This window comes from Micromesistius poutassou (genome assembly GCF_964030765.1).
Source record: "Micromesistius poutassou genome assembly, chromosome: 10".
Classification (NCBI taxonomy): Eukaryota; Metazoa; Chordata; class Actinopteri; order Gadiformes; family Gadidae; genus Micromesistius; species Micromesistius poutassou.
Genome location: NC_140280.1, coordinates 3,342,016 through 3,356,297, shown reverse-complemented (window position 1 = coordinate 3,356,297; position 14,282 = coordinate 3,342,016). Strand labels below are relative to the sequence as shown.

General features: G+C 51.9%; 1 protein-coding gene across 1 annotated transcript; it reads right to left on the bottom strand.

Annotated features, from left to right (window-relative positions):
* Positions 1-2,315: 2,315 nt before the first annotated feature.
* On the bottom strand, positions 2,316-13,956 carry arhgap35b (Rho GTPase activating protein 35b). The gene is made up of 7 exons (XM_084473885.1): positions 13,126-13,956; positions 7,976-11,914; positions 7,284-7,425; positions 6,792-6,869; positions 6,536-6,667; positions 6,341-6,446; positions 2,316-5,366 (listed from the first exon to the last, which is right to left on the bottom strand). Exons 2-7 carry the CDS (start codon positions 11,690-11,692, stop codon positions 4,946-4,948), a joined length of 4,596 nt encoding a protein of 1,531 aa, XP_084330011.1. The 5' UTR covers positions 11,693-11,914; positions 13,126-13,956; the 3' UTR covers positions 2,316-4,945.
* Between the last annotated feature and the right edge of the window lie 326 nt (positions 13,957-14,282).

Here is a 14,282-nt window from a genome sequence, read left to right as displayed (position 1 = left end):
TTCACTCATCTCCACCGTCGCTTGTCGTCTTGGTCTGCATACGGGGTGGGGGGTGGGGGGGTCACGTTTTTCTTTATTTAATTTATCAAATTTCAGTTTTAAATTCTACAATGTATGTTTCAGTGGCCAAACGCTTACAAGGCTGCCAGCCTCGGTACTGCAGTACTAACTAGTACTACCAAATACTGCAAGCCAGTACTGAAATACTATGAGCCAGTATACAGTGTTACTCCGCAGTACTGCAGTATTAGCAGTACTTCAATACTACCCACCATTTCAGTACCAACAATTTCTGCAGTGTTACTCAGTTGTACTGCAGTATTACCCATCAGTACTGCAGTGTTACTCAGCTGTACTGCAGTACTACCCACCATAACTGCAGTGTTACTCAGCAGAACTGCAGTATTACCCATCAGTACTGCAGTGTTACTCAGTTGTACTGCAGTATTATCCACCAGTATTGCAGTGTTACTCAGCAGAACTGCAGAATTACTAAGCAGTACTGCGGTACTCCCCACCAGTACTGCAGTATTACTCAGCAGAACGGCAGTACTCCTGGTCAGTACTGGGCCCAGTCCAGCCCAGAGAACCAGGATGTCTCTGACGTTGTGTAAATACAGGTTGGCCTCACCGGAAGCCTCTCTCCCCATCTTCCTCCTTCAGCTCATCCAACGGTTCCACCCTTAACTCCGCCATCGCTTCCTTGTCAGTGTTGTTTATAAAAACACGTGTACATAAAATACAGTTTTGAATTAAGAGCTATTTTCTTCAACCAGGGCATCTATCAGGATCCCGTGCCCCAACGCCAGAATTTGAGACAAGATCAACGATATGATTTTATTTCAGTAGTGAGCAAAATGCATTTTTCTTTCCCTTTATGTTTTTGATACTAATTTGTTGGATTTTTATTCTTTTTTTAAAAGGTATTTTGATGTTGTCGCTTGTACTATTTTCCTTTTTTTTAAATATAATTTTGTATTTTTTGTTCATCCTCAAAATACGTCATTGCATGCTTGCTAAAAGGGAAATTTGACGGATAAAAAAATGTATGAAAAAGTGAAATAAAAAAAGAAAAATGTCGAGGGCCCCGGGAACATTTGTTTGAGTTGCTTGTTACAGCAGATGCTTGTGTTCAAACGAACATTTTATATGAAAAGAGACAAAAAAATAAAAACATTCTAACACCTTATGCAATAAAGCTATCTTTCATATTCCACGCTTAATGTCTTTTCTAAACGCAATCGTATTCTGGAGTCCACATCTATATTTATTCATTATGAATTCATGTATTTATCAGTTGGAGCCCCACCGTGTCCCCAGACCGACCCTCCCCCTCCCCCTCAGAAGGTGAAAACCGTTAGACAAACTCGCCAGAATAAAACACTTTGTTCAGGTAAATTCGTCAGCTAGAAGGTTCAAACAACGTTAAAATAGTTTGTGTTCCATTTGACTAATCATTTCTGTAACGCAATGTACAATCATTACCTTCCCTACAGCCAAATATCCACCAGGTGGCAGCAGGCTCCAGGCGTACCGTGTCGGCGGGTCGTGGCCCTGTCTCCGGCCGGGTGGGCAGCCATCTATGACGGGTAGGTGGTAAATATTTCATCCCCTTTTTTACGCCAGCACATCGATGCATAAACTCCTAATTACCAGCGCGTCCAGTTACACCAACACAACCCACTCCTGAATAAACTGGGTAGTGTTAGGCCACAGCTGGTATTGTTGAGAATTGTTAGTTTTTGTAGGCATTTTGATTAGCTAGTTATTTCTGTAGAGCTAGCACTTTGATTTATCCTAACCCGCCTAGTGAGTTTAAGTCTCCACTAAAGAGGATATTATATTCTTGCTCAGGGAGGCCTACAGGTAGACGGTCCTATTTTCCTTTTATATATATATATAATTTTGTATTTTTTGTTCATCCTCGAACCTGGGATGTTTTGGAGTCAAACACACAAACACTTATCCCTTCTATTGGCCAATAACAAGATGTTAAAAACGGTGCGACCATTTCTACCTTGGTTAACATGCTAATCAACATGCTAATAATATGGGTTATGTTGGTGGCCAAGCCACCTGGTTGTGATAAATTCGTGTAAAGATAGCTTCATGTTATTTTAATATATCTGAAATATAGCATGTCCATCTTTTGATCAGCTTAGCTTGGTTTGTAAATGAAACCCATAACATTTAGGCCTAAATACATTAAGAATGATATGAAGCCCTCAATCATAAACATGGTTTTGTTAATATACAGCACAAATAAAAATTAGTTGAAATAAAGACCCAAACACAGTTAGAGGTCTATGGACAAGTTTACAAGATTTAATTTATTAACTATTATACAGTTCACATAAGGCCTTCATCTTGAAACACCATTTCAGTCAAACTAAATCCATGGTTTGCTTTTATGCACAGTACTTTAAATCAGACAACTTTTTACGCTTTTATTTCACCTTTGTATTTGTTTAACTCGCCGGGGTTTCATGTTTTCAAACCGCGATTGACCTCATTGCACCCACGTGTTCTTGAATCATGCACTGAACCGAAGCGACCTTAAACCATTCACAAAATCGTAAAAATGGACTTTCAATCATCGAAATACACACTAGAAATGTTTTATACCATCAACTATAGGGCAGCCTCTCCCTTTCCCCCACGCGCCCATCTTGTCCGGTACGAGACCAGAGGAGGGTCATCATCATCATCATCATCATGTCCTCCAACCAATCACATTTTAACGGAACAGTCATTGGCGTCTCTCTTCGCCTCTGACCTCTTATATCCCCCCCCCCCCCCTTCCCCCCAAACAAACTTCACAATGCTACAGTTTGACCTCTGAACCCCGATAGGCCCGTGATCACATGACTGACTCAACAAATTCAAGATTTGATAGCTCCTTTAAGTACCGGTGAATGATTCTTTATTGTTTTTCCTTCTTCAGTTCTTTCTCCTCCGAGCCCGCGGGCCGACTACGAAGAACAGTGACAGTTAGGTCTTCTGTGTTTAGAACGTTTCTTCCAAAGACTAGAGAGAGGAGAGAGAGTAGAGAGAGAACAGAGTGGAGAGAGAGAGAGAGAGAGAGAGAGATGCTCGCTCTCTCGTGAGCAGAAGGTTAACAGTGGTATCCACGGTGATGCTAGCGTGTGTGTTGGTGAACAGAGACGACATGGTGGCAGCACACAGCTGATATAAACACAACTTCCCCTCCGGCGCCTCTGCGGGGTGCGTCCGTCTTCAGTAGTAGTCGTGTGTTCCAGGCAACCAGATCCCTCATGTTAAATGAGTACAAAGAGATTGGTGCGGACGACCGTAAGAGCAGCCTATCAGGTTTCAGCGCTGTGGTTTCCAGGGACGCGAGATGGCGACGCGGAGAGCCGAGTGATGCTGCACATCGCTGAAGGGCGCGGCCGTGTTCGGAAATTACGTCGGGGAGGAAACAACTTGAAGCTAAGTGGAGGATCTCATAACCCTCTTTGGTTCCTAAAGTTCTCACAAGAACATCAGCAGAAGGAACCCTAAACGACAACCTCAAAGGAGAACCCTGGATTGACCTAGAAAACACATTCTGTGTCTCCTCTTTTAAAAAAAAGGGGTTGTTGGTTCCAAGCTCGTGCCATGACACACTTAACAAGATGGTGGTGTTTTAATGACACCACTAACAAAGTGCTTCAGAGCAAGGATGTGTCGACACAAACTAAGGGGAACCGGATTGGGTGGAGACCGATTAAGGGGAACCAGATGAAGACAAATTAAGAGGAACCGGGTTGGATGAAGCAGACTAAGGGGAACCGGGTCGGAAGTAAGCGAGGGGTAGGAAGTAAGCGAGGGGTCGGTGGCCCGGTACTCCTGACGAGACAAAACCGTTGGCTGTTTGATAGGCGGCCAAATCGCCATGGCAACAGGAAAAGCTACAAATCATAAAGTCATCATTAAAGTGCATCCATGGATACCCCACCCCTACGACACCCCATGCTGACCTCCCTCTCAGGTAGAAGCAGGGCAGGAGGACAGTCTGTCCATCACCTCCTTCTAGAGGCAGGAGGACAGTCTGTCCATCACCTCCTTCTAGAGGCAGGAGGACAGTCTGTCCATCACCTCCTTCTAGAGGCAGGAGAACAGTCTGTCCATCACCTCCCTCTAGAGGCAGGAGGACAGTCTGTCCATCTCCTCCTTCTAGAGGCAGGAGAACAGTCTGTCCATCACCTCCCTCTAGAGGCAGGAGGACAGTCTGTCCATCTCCTCCTTCTAGAGGCAGGAGAACAGTCTGTCCATCACCTCCCTCTAGAGGCAGGAGAACAGTCTGTGACATCACCTCCCTCTAGAGGTTGGGCAGGAGAACAGTCTGTCCATCACCTCCCTCTAGAGGCAGGAGAACAGTCTGTCCATCACCTCCCTCTAGAAGCAGGAGAACAGTCTGTCCATCACCTCCCTCTAGATGCCGGGCAGGAGAACAGTCTGTACATCCAGTGGCAGTACTTTCATGAGGAAAAAAATAAAATATATTAAACTTGTAAAAAATAATTATACACAAAAAAACAAAACACATGGTGGCCGAAAACACGTGTTCTCCACGGAAGTGGTTTGGACTGAAGTGGAGCTAACACTGATATCGTTACGAGACCTAAAGGTGACGTTGTGACACAAAGCTTGTGTGGAGTCAGTAACTATGGAAGCCAGTCACCATGGTAACTAGCGCTGACACACAAGACTCTCCTCACATCAAAGTCCCCAATCCCCCCAAAAATACTATAAAATCTAGTAGTGAGTGCATGCGCGTGTTCTAGTGTGTGTGTGTGTGTGTGTGTGTGTGTGTGTGTGTGTGTGTGTGTGTGTGTGTGTGTGTGTGTGTGTGTGTGTGTGTGTGTGTGTGTGTGTGTGTGTGTGTGTGTGTGTGTGTGTGTGTGTGTGGTGGGCACTTGGTTTGGGGTCTCCCCCCCCCTCCTCACAGGGTCTCCTGCTCGGCAGGGGGTGGGTGGTGGTGCTGGTGGGGGTGTTGGTGCAGCGGGGGCAGCAGGGACTGCAGGGGGGACTGGGGGGTGGTGGGCGGAGACTGCTGCAACGGGCTGAAGTGGGCGGGGTTGTGTGGGGGGGAGGAGCGGTAGCAGGAGTAGGCGGAGCCTCCCCCCGTCAGCGTGGTGGTGGGGGAGGCAGGGAGCCCCCCCAGGCCGGTGGGGGAGTCCAGGAGGGGCTGATTGTAGAAGAAGAAAGCACACTGGTGGATGAAGCTCTCGATGATGGTCTGGTAGGTGCGCGTGGCCGTCAGCGCATCCATGGTGGTGAAGTCGGGCCGCATCAGGGTGGGCCAGAAGCAGATGGACAGGTTCTCACTGGTCATCAGGTTGACCCGGCTCAGCTGGCTCACCCTGGAGGACACAGCACCCCGTAAGATGACTACTCCCACACACAGTAAGACACCTCACAACCAGTAAGACACACACACACACACACACACACACACACCTCCTCACACACAGTCAAACACCTCCATACACAGTCAAACACCTCCATACACACAGTCAAACACCTCCATACACACAGTCAAGACACACACGCACACAATCAGACACTTCACATACACACAGTAAGACACTTCACGCACACGATAAGACACCTCACACCCACACTTTTTTATAGTCTGCGTGATGCTACGTTGGTGAAGCATGCGGTTGGGCAACGTTCCACCATGGTATTTATAGTATATCGTTGTTGGGCTGCATGTTCTCGCTATCAGCTTCAAAGCTTCAAAAGGGTGTGCTATACGCATATGTAGAACCCTGCACACACAATGTCTATAGACTATCTATAGTTGGTCAGGGCTTTACAGCTCCTGACCAACACACTGAGCTACACACCACCACTGGGCTGTGAGACCCCCCCGCCACTGGGCGGAGTCACGGCAAGCCAGAATCTGATCTGTACGGCGTGGACTGTGACTCCACCTGGAAAGGTGTATCCTCTATCCTAGCTCATGAAAAAACACTTTTCATTCATGATTTGTCTCAAGTTTTACAGAGCTTTCATCCAGACCATCTGCTCTCACCTCCCACCAGGTGTGTACTACTAAAATATGGAAGTAGGGTTCACGAGGTCGGCCATTGTTTTACACATGGAGGTCATGAAGATATATTTCCCTTTACAGGCGACGCCATTGCTTGTGAATTTGCAAGCCGCAGTGAAAGCAATCCATATTTGCCACCATGAGGGTACTGTGAGCCACTTATAGGCCGTTAGAGGAACTACACGTCAGTGGCTTTGCAGTTGGACCAACAGGCGATGACGGCTGCCCCCTGGTTCACAATGTGCCACCAGAGCAGTGGCGGAGGAGTGATGTACTGACTTGTGCAGGTGGGTGGAGACGTATTTGAAGACCTCATAGTTCTCACGGGGGAACCGCCTCAGCACGTCCTTCATGGTGTAGAGCCTCTGCTCGCGGTCCATGAGCTCTGCAGGACACAAGAAGAGATGTTAACAGGACCGGCGTCTCACGGCCGCGGGCAGTGCTACTCAGACGTTCCCAGGAGGCGGTCCTTACTGAAGGCATCCAGCAGGTCCACCTGGAGGGGGCAGGGAACGAGCGGCTCAGGCAGCTCGGAGAAGAAGCTCTTCAGCCCTCCGGCCACTGTGTTGATTGCAAAGTCCTTTTCCACCAGGTCCAGGCCGTGGTCTACACAGGAACACACAGAAGGTCAGGCTAAGAGGAACAGGGTCTGACATGCAGCGTCTAAGGGGTTGAATATCTGGGGAGCCATGGTCTATGGATTGATTGGCAGGTGGGAGGGGTCACTCACCCTGGTCAAACTGTCTCTGCATGCTCTCCATCTCAGACTTGTTCCCACTGACGCGGTACAGACCCTCCGTACTCAGACCTGGGGAGGGGATGTGAAGGTTAGTGAGTGGCAGAGACGGGAATATGAGAAGAATGAGAGAAGATAAATACAAGGTGAGGACGACGACGTGAGAAGGTACGAAGATGAGAAATGAAGAGGGAAGAGGATGACAGGGGCATCGAATCATCAGCCGTACGTTCATGAGACACTGAGAACCCTCTGACTCATACACAGCATGTTCATCTCAAGGTGTTGTGACACCTTTTCATTGTATTCAATACGCATCTACCACCAGCTACTAGCATCAATGACTACTCCCGTTCATCAACCACGCCTACGATCCTTCGATGCTTGACGCAGTATGGCCTTAGTTATGGCTCAGGATGTGAATGAGACATGGCCAGGGCTTCCCGCTGGTCGTGAAGGAGACGTAAAAGAGACGAGGTGTCCTACCTGTGGTCTCGATGTAGCGGACACACTTCTCGATGAACAGGGGGATGGGGCGGTCCGGGGACACCACGCTGATCAGCGGTATCCCGAAATAGCTGCTCTCCAGCGGCTTGGGGATCGCTGGGCGAGGCTTCGCTCGCGACTTCTGGAGAGGAGAAAGAAGCATTCGAATACAACGACTGCTTCCATGGGTGGTGGGCTGTAAGCTTGTTTTATAATGTAACAAACATTCTGAACAATATTTCATCTTAATTCGACAAGCCTCCATCTATTTATATAAAATAACTTCATCTTTCTCCCAAGTCCAGTTCACATGGCAACCGTGGAGCACATCTAAAACAAACAAGATGCTTGGTGAACACTGCAGAGTACTAGTATGAAATTGGCATGAAGGGAGTTTGTTGGTACTAAAGTATTTCCTATCAGTACTGAGCATAAGGTAGTTCCTATCAGTACTGAGCATTAATACTCCTGTATTAATTAACAATAGCATGCTTGTGTCCTCCCAGCATTAACATTAGCATGAGTACAAGTTATAGAATATTAGCATTAACATGAGTACAAGGTGTAGAGCATTAGCATGAGTACAAGGTGTAGAGGATTAGCATGAGTACAAGGTGTAGAGGATTAGCATGAGGACAAGGTGTCTCCTTGCGCAAGAGGATTAGCATGAGCACAAGGTGTAGAGGACCCACCTTGGCAGTCCTGCGCAGGCTCTTGAGGATGTTCCTCTTCTTGGGGTCCTCGCTCTCCTCTACCAGGCTCTCTCCCTTCAGCGTGCCATAGTCGTCCTCCTTGGACTTGGCCAGCGCTCCCACCTCGTCGTCACTGCCGATGAAGCTGCTCCGGAAGCTGCTGAACTTCCCCAGGCGTTTGGAGCGGTCGCGGTAGAGGCGGGGCTTCACCCCCACTGCCGAGAACTTCCTGCGGCGCTCCAGCGAGCCGGAGTCGGCATCGCTGTCGGAGCCGTTGCCGTTGGAGTGTGTGCGGTTGGAGTTGCGGATGGTGATGATCTTGCCCTGCGTGCTGTCGTGCGGTACTGAGTAGATGATCTCCTCATTAGTGGGGCGGGGCTTCGAGACGGCATCCACGGGCTCTGCATAGTCCGACGGGTCGTAACTGTCTCCCCCCCCGGGCACCCAGGTCACGGCGGAGGGCAGCGAGCGCCGGTGGCCCACCGTGTCACCGTACGGGTTGCGGGCGATCTTCCGGAAGTCGAAGGTGACGGTGGGCTTTGCCCTCGACTGGGTGGAGACCTTGTGGTTCAGCCGGCTCTCAAAGGAGCTGATTTCAGAGATGACGGAGATGTCGCTGGAGTCCAGGTCCGGGAGGTTGTACCCGCCCCCGTGGGAGGCCAGGGTCCCGTCGTAGTACGGAGGGGAGGGGTCCACGTCGTCCTCGGAGTCCAGGAACATGGTGACGGGGCTGGGGGAGCTGCAGCGGGGGGAGTACATCACCTCCGTGGTGCAAGAGTCTGCAACGTTGTCGTACATGTGGGTGGCCTCCACGATGTTGCGCTTCTCCGCCACCTCCAACAAGAACGGGTGGAACATCTCGATCCGGTGCAGGCCGCCCGGCACCCCTCCTGATCCACACACCACACTGTTGAAGCGGCCCTCGATCTCGTGGGCCAGCTCCTCACCCTGGATCAGCTGGTCACGGGCATAGTCGCTGTCGCTGAGCTCCGCCTGGCTGTCTCCCACCGCCAGCAGCTGGACGGGGATGATGTCCTGCACCTCGCACAGGAAGGCACACAGAGTCTCCAGGGACGCCTTCCTGGAGACGGAGTAGGCGGCGATGTAGCCGTGCACCAGCCGGCTCTTGCGCAAGGAGAAGGAGGCGTGGTAGGAGAGCAGGGACAGCTCTATCAGCAACTTGTGTCCTCCCAGCGTCTGCTCCAGCATGACTGACGTACCGCTGCTGGACAGAGGTCTGCAGTGCGGGGGCATGAGGAAGGGGGAGAGCAGCTGCTCGATGTCGTACGCGTCCCCGCACATCAAGCACATGACGATGCGGATGTCGGCCTCTGGACTAGACTGGTGGGGGGAGTCCCGGAGAGGCTCAGGGAGGAGCGGGGGGGAGCTGCTACTGAAAGACGAGCTCCTCCTGAGGTCCAGCAGGCCCCGCAGCACCTGGTTGATCTGCATCTCGTTCACGTTGTGCCCGTAGCCCACGCCCGGGGAGGCGGGGTCCAGGAAGCTACACTGCAGTCTCCGGGACACCTGCTGACCTTGCGTGATCAGGTTCAAGGCCGTCTCCCCACCGATGTCCGCGTACGACCCCAAGCCCCTCTTGGTGACCAGCAGGAGGGACGTGGACAGCTGAGCAAGCTGGCTGTCCCTGCGGCCCAGCGTGGACTCCCTCAGCCGCTCCAGGCTCTCAACCACGTAGGTCAGGGACTCCTTGGAGTTGTACAGACACAGGCAGCCGTGGGGGGTGAAGGTGGGGGTGTGGAAGGAGTTGACGGGGAGGCGCACGTTTCCCTCGATGGGCCGCAGTGTCAGCTCGTAGATCTTCCCGTCCAGCACGTAGCGGTCGTCGTTGGTGCACAGTGCCCTTATCTCGTTGGCGAACTCCCTGGCCAATCCGTCCTTCCCCAGGATCACCAGGTTGATCCGGTCGGCCTTTCCTTCGCTGAAGTGAGCCCTTATGTCAAAGAAGGGGTAGCAGGAGGGGAAGCGGGAGACGAGGAGCTGCTCCATCTTGAAGTCTCCGCACAGGGGGCTGCTGGGACACGTCTCCTTGGTGGGGTGGTAGACGAAGTGGATGTGCTTCAGCACCAGAGCGTCCCTCTCAGCCGGGAGCTTCTGCAGGGCTTTGAACCTTACCTCCTCCCCCAGAACCTCCTGTATGGCCCCCATTTTCTCCTTACTGGGCTTGGCGTCCACTTCAAGCTCGTAGAAGAGCTCAGAGTACTCTAGCAGCAGCTCCTGGAAGTCCTCTTTGGCGTGGTCGATGGTCTCCTTCTGGTGGCGGTTGTAGAGGTCCAGGTACTCAGACTCCTCCAGCCACTGGTAGAACTCCTCGTTCATGATGAAGCTACGGGCCTCCTCCCAGGGCTTCCCGGGCGTGACGAAGGGCGAGGAGGCCAACTTCTGCTTGAACTCGTGTCGGATCTCTGCCCTCCTGCACTCGTTGCGCAGGTGTTCCAGGTGGGCGTCAAAGATGTTCTCGGCGGGCGCAGTCTCCAGGAGGTCGGAGGGGATCCGCTCGTCCTCCATGTTGTCGATGTGGGGCGTGTCCTCCCAGGGGGAGTCTTCAAGGACCACGAACCAGTGGGAAAAGTGCTGCTTGGACTCCAAAACCTTCTGGACGCCCGACCAGCTGAGCTGGTCGATCTCATCCAGGTCCGGCACCAGGGAGCTAAGTGCTAAGGGAAGAGTGCTTAAGTAGGTTTTACGGCGCCGCTCTATGTGATCCTGCTTCAGGCGGTACACATGCTGTTGAAAGAGCTTTTTACACTTGGCTGTTCCCTCCAAGAACACGTATTCCTTGTACTCGGCGGAGGAGTTCATACGTCGGCTGGTGTTCAGCCAGGTCTCGTTGTGGTTCTTGACGATGCGGTTCACCAGCCATTCGTAGCGATCCTTGGCGGAGGCGATCTGCTGACTCTGGAGCTTCAGGGCCTCGAAGTAGGGGATGATCTTGGGCTTGCCCCTGCCCTTGTCTATCAGCTGCACCAGGGTCAGGAAGGCTAGGTCGACGTTGATGTTGGAGCGAGCAGACGTCTCCACCACTGGCAGACTCTTCTTGGTGATGGCGAACGTGTGGGAGTCCTTGATGTACCGTTCCACTCCTTCGTCACACTTGGTGAGTACCAGCACCATGGGTTTCTTGGTCTTGCTGAGCTGACTGTACAGGTTGCTGACGAACTTCAGCTGGTCGTCGAAGTTGCGGTTCATTCCCCGGCTGACGTCCACGCACAGCAGGAAGCCGTCCACCTGCAGCTTCCCCTCGGGCATCTGCTTCTGCTCAAAGTCCTGCTCCAGGCCCAGCTGGTCGGTGCAGAAGTACATCAGCTTCTCGGCCGAGGCCAGCTTGGTGCCAGCGGCCCTCTTGATGTAGGGCTGCATGGCCGTGCTGCGGTGCGGCTGGAAGGTCTGGTCGTCGATGAACTCCGTCTGCTCCACCACGTGCATCCGGCACTCGGGCCCTTCCTCCACCGCCCGCGCCACCTCCCCCCAGAACAGGAAGTGGTCGTTGTTCACCACGCGGCCGCCGAAGTCGCTGGTGCTCAGCACGGAGGTGTGGTCCAGGTAGAAGTGGTCGGCGCTGGGGCGGACGAAGCGGTTGCAGAGGCAGGACTTCCCCACACCGCACTGCCCCTTCTCCTTCTCCGTGCCCGACAGGCCCACCGCCACCAGATTGTAGATGGGTGCCCGCACATCCTGCTTCTTCGCCATCATCATCATCGTCTGCTGCTGGGGGTCATCCTGCCGTAACCCGGCACGCTCTATCGGGGGGGGTTCACTCAGACAGCGTCTGGGTGTCTTCGCTTGGCGCACCGAGGTGATTCAAAGGGGGGGGGGGGCGTTGGAGCGACGGGTGTCCCTTATTGTTCTGGTTTGCTGTGGATTGAAACTGGGCTGACGCGACGCCCTCTGCTTTCCTTCACTTCTTATGTCGCTCTGACCCTGTCGAAAAGAAAAAAGATTTATAATCAATCACCAACATGACTTAGTCTGTATGAGTTCTTTACTAACTTTACTTGCTAGCGTTAAATATAAACAGCAGTTGGCCAAGACAGATCCACATGGATGCTATCAGTTCAAAGATGTTACCTTTTGAAAGCTATTTAGATGATTTGTAATAAAGCAGTGTTATAAGCTGTTGTGTAAAAACTGTTGACCTGGACCCCTGGGACGTTATGATTTACCATTAAGTATCCATTTGAAATGGCTCAATTAGTTCAGCATCTATAATGAAATGGTTATCGGTGTTGTATTAGCCTGATTAGGCCTATGTAGAAATATACATTATCCTACCCAATCACTGCCTTTTCACAAAACCCATCAAAACTGTTTTATGGTTTACATCGTGGAAACTGAACCTTAGGCATGATTCAGATACACCCAGTCTGGGGCAAAAACAAGACCGGATGTTCCCTAAATGATTTAGCGGCAGGTTTTATTACGCAGTGGGTGCGTTCAGGACGTCAGAACAAGCACCTTGGTGCTGTGGCGTCCAACAACAACACATCCTCCCAGTCCATCTTTCTAGGGTTTATAAGTGTCCCTTAAAGCCACTGATATAATAAAAAATAAAAAAACATTATCCGTCCTGGCGCTCAATCCACTTCATGTCATTATCAGCATTTGCATTTTACCGCGCCGTTTGCCGGTACATATATGCATAAGATAATTAAACAAACATGCCCATTCATTCATGGACATTACTGTGAAAGGTGAATCGGACCATCCTTCAACCAGCCCTTCAGAAGTGTGTTGAGTGTCTCGATAAGGGCTGATTCACTCCGGCCTGTCTCCCCGGCTAATGTAGGCCCCAATCCCCCCCAATAACCACACTATTCTGGTCGCAGCCCGTAATGACCCACCGTCTCCTACCCCCATACACCAGTGCGGCGATATGTTGGCTACTAAGCAACAGACTGAGGCCCTTTCACCCGAGGAATGTCTGAACCCTCGGTGTGGGTTAGTGAGTATTAACTCCCGGGCTCTGGGACCAGGCCTCCGTAATGAAACTGCAGACTAAATCCGGCCGACCCTCCCCGCACCGGTCGAACAGCGCCTATAGCGAGGAGGTTCGGACGCCATGCCGCCTGGGTGTCGCCCCGCTCCTGCGTCGTAGTGCGTCGGGGAGGGAGGATGAATTAACTGGTACATACCGTCGCATTCTCCCCGTTCTCTCCCGCATCTGTCAGCTACTGCCGCAGCCCTTGCGCCCGGTGTGCACGGACATACACACAAACGCACAAACACATACACACACACACACACACCGCCGGTCGCCTGGAGCCGCGAATCAGAATATCTCAGTGTGATCCAGCGGGCGCTTTTTGGATTAGACCTCCTTTAGGCAAGTCGGCGTCCTGGTCTAGCCCGGGCATGTCCTGTGCGATGAAAAGCGATTAAAGCTGGAATAAATCCGCTGTGTTATATGGGGGGGTCCAGTGTTGTTCTGGCGATGTTTCCTCAGGGAGGGATACTCTGGTTCAAACCCGGGATCGCTGTCCTGTCCGCGGTCCACCACCACGTTGCGTCTCACTGCTTATTTAGTCCATTGTTGTGGCAACATAATGCAGGCTCGGCCCGGCTCACACACACGGAGACGTGGTCCCGATCACAGAGGCGTTTTGTGCGAAAGAGGCCCACCGCAACCATCACGCACATGTCCTGATCAACCGATCGATCGATCACTGCTTGTGTGTGTGTGTGTAAATGTGTTTTCCCCCAGCTTTCCAATAATGGCGGCGTCCTTCCTCCTCTCCCTCTCTTCTTTTCTCTGGAAGGGGGGAGCAGCGGAGTCGGTGGTTGCGGACACGCACCCACCCAGCGGCGCGTACACACACTGCAGCACCGCACCGCCGGTCGCCCTCAGCAGCACGCACGGTGTCGCGTGGCTCCGAGCCCCGCGGCGGGTTTATGGACAAGGTGCCCGGGCCGTGGGGACAAAGGGGAGACGGTACCGCAGCGGCATCCGGCCGACGGTGGTCAAAGCCCCGAAATAAAGTGTATTTCCCCCGCCCCGAGCCCTGAACACATCCAACACACACAGAGACAATAGACCGCTGGTTGACTCCGTTGCGTTGCATCACCGGAGAACCCAACCCATGCACGGGGGCTTCAGTTCTGCATTAGGTGATGGAGGAGAAAGTGGATGTGTGTATTTCGGATAGAAGCCAGATTAGTGAATTCAATACCCGACACGGGGCCAAGCATCTGCCAATTATGAATTTTGGGGAGGATGTGAATTGTCTGTGGTTATGTATTATGTTAAATTCATAAATGATGCACCGAAATGTTACATTATTATCCTGTTCCC

What these genes read in the sequence shown, in the direction of transcription:
- arhgap35b (XM_084473885.1), bottom strand. Translation starts at nt 11,692, where the DNA reads ATGATGATGATGGCGAAGAAGCAGGATGTGCGGGCACCCATCTACAAT. An exon ending in GCCTGCGCAGGACTGCCAAG is followed by an intron (nt 7,426 to 7,975) that starts GTGGGTCCTCTA and finishes TCTCCTCTCCAG; the next exon opens with AAGTCGCGAGCGAAGCCTCG. An exon ending in CCGCTACATCGAGACCACAG is followed by an intron (nt 6,870 to 7,283) that starts GTAGGACACCTC and finishes TCCCCTCCCCAG; the next exon opens with GTCTGAGTACGGAGGGTCTG.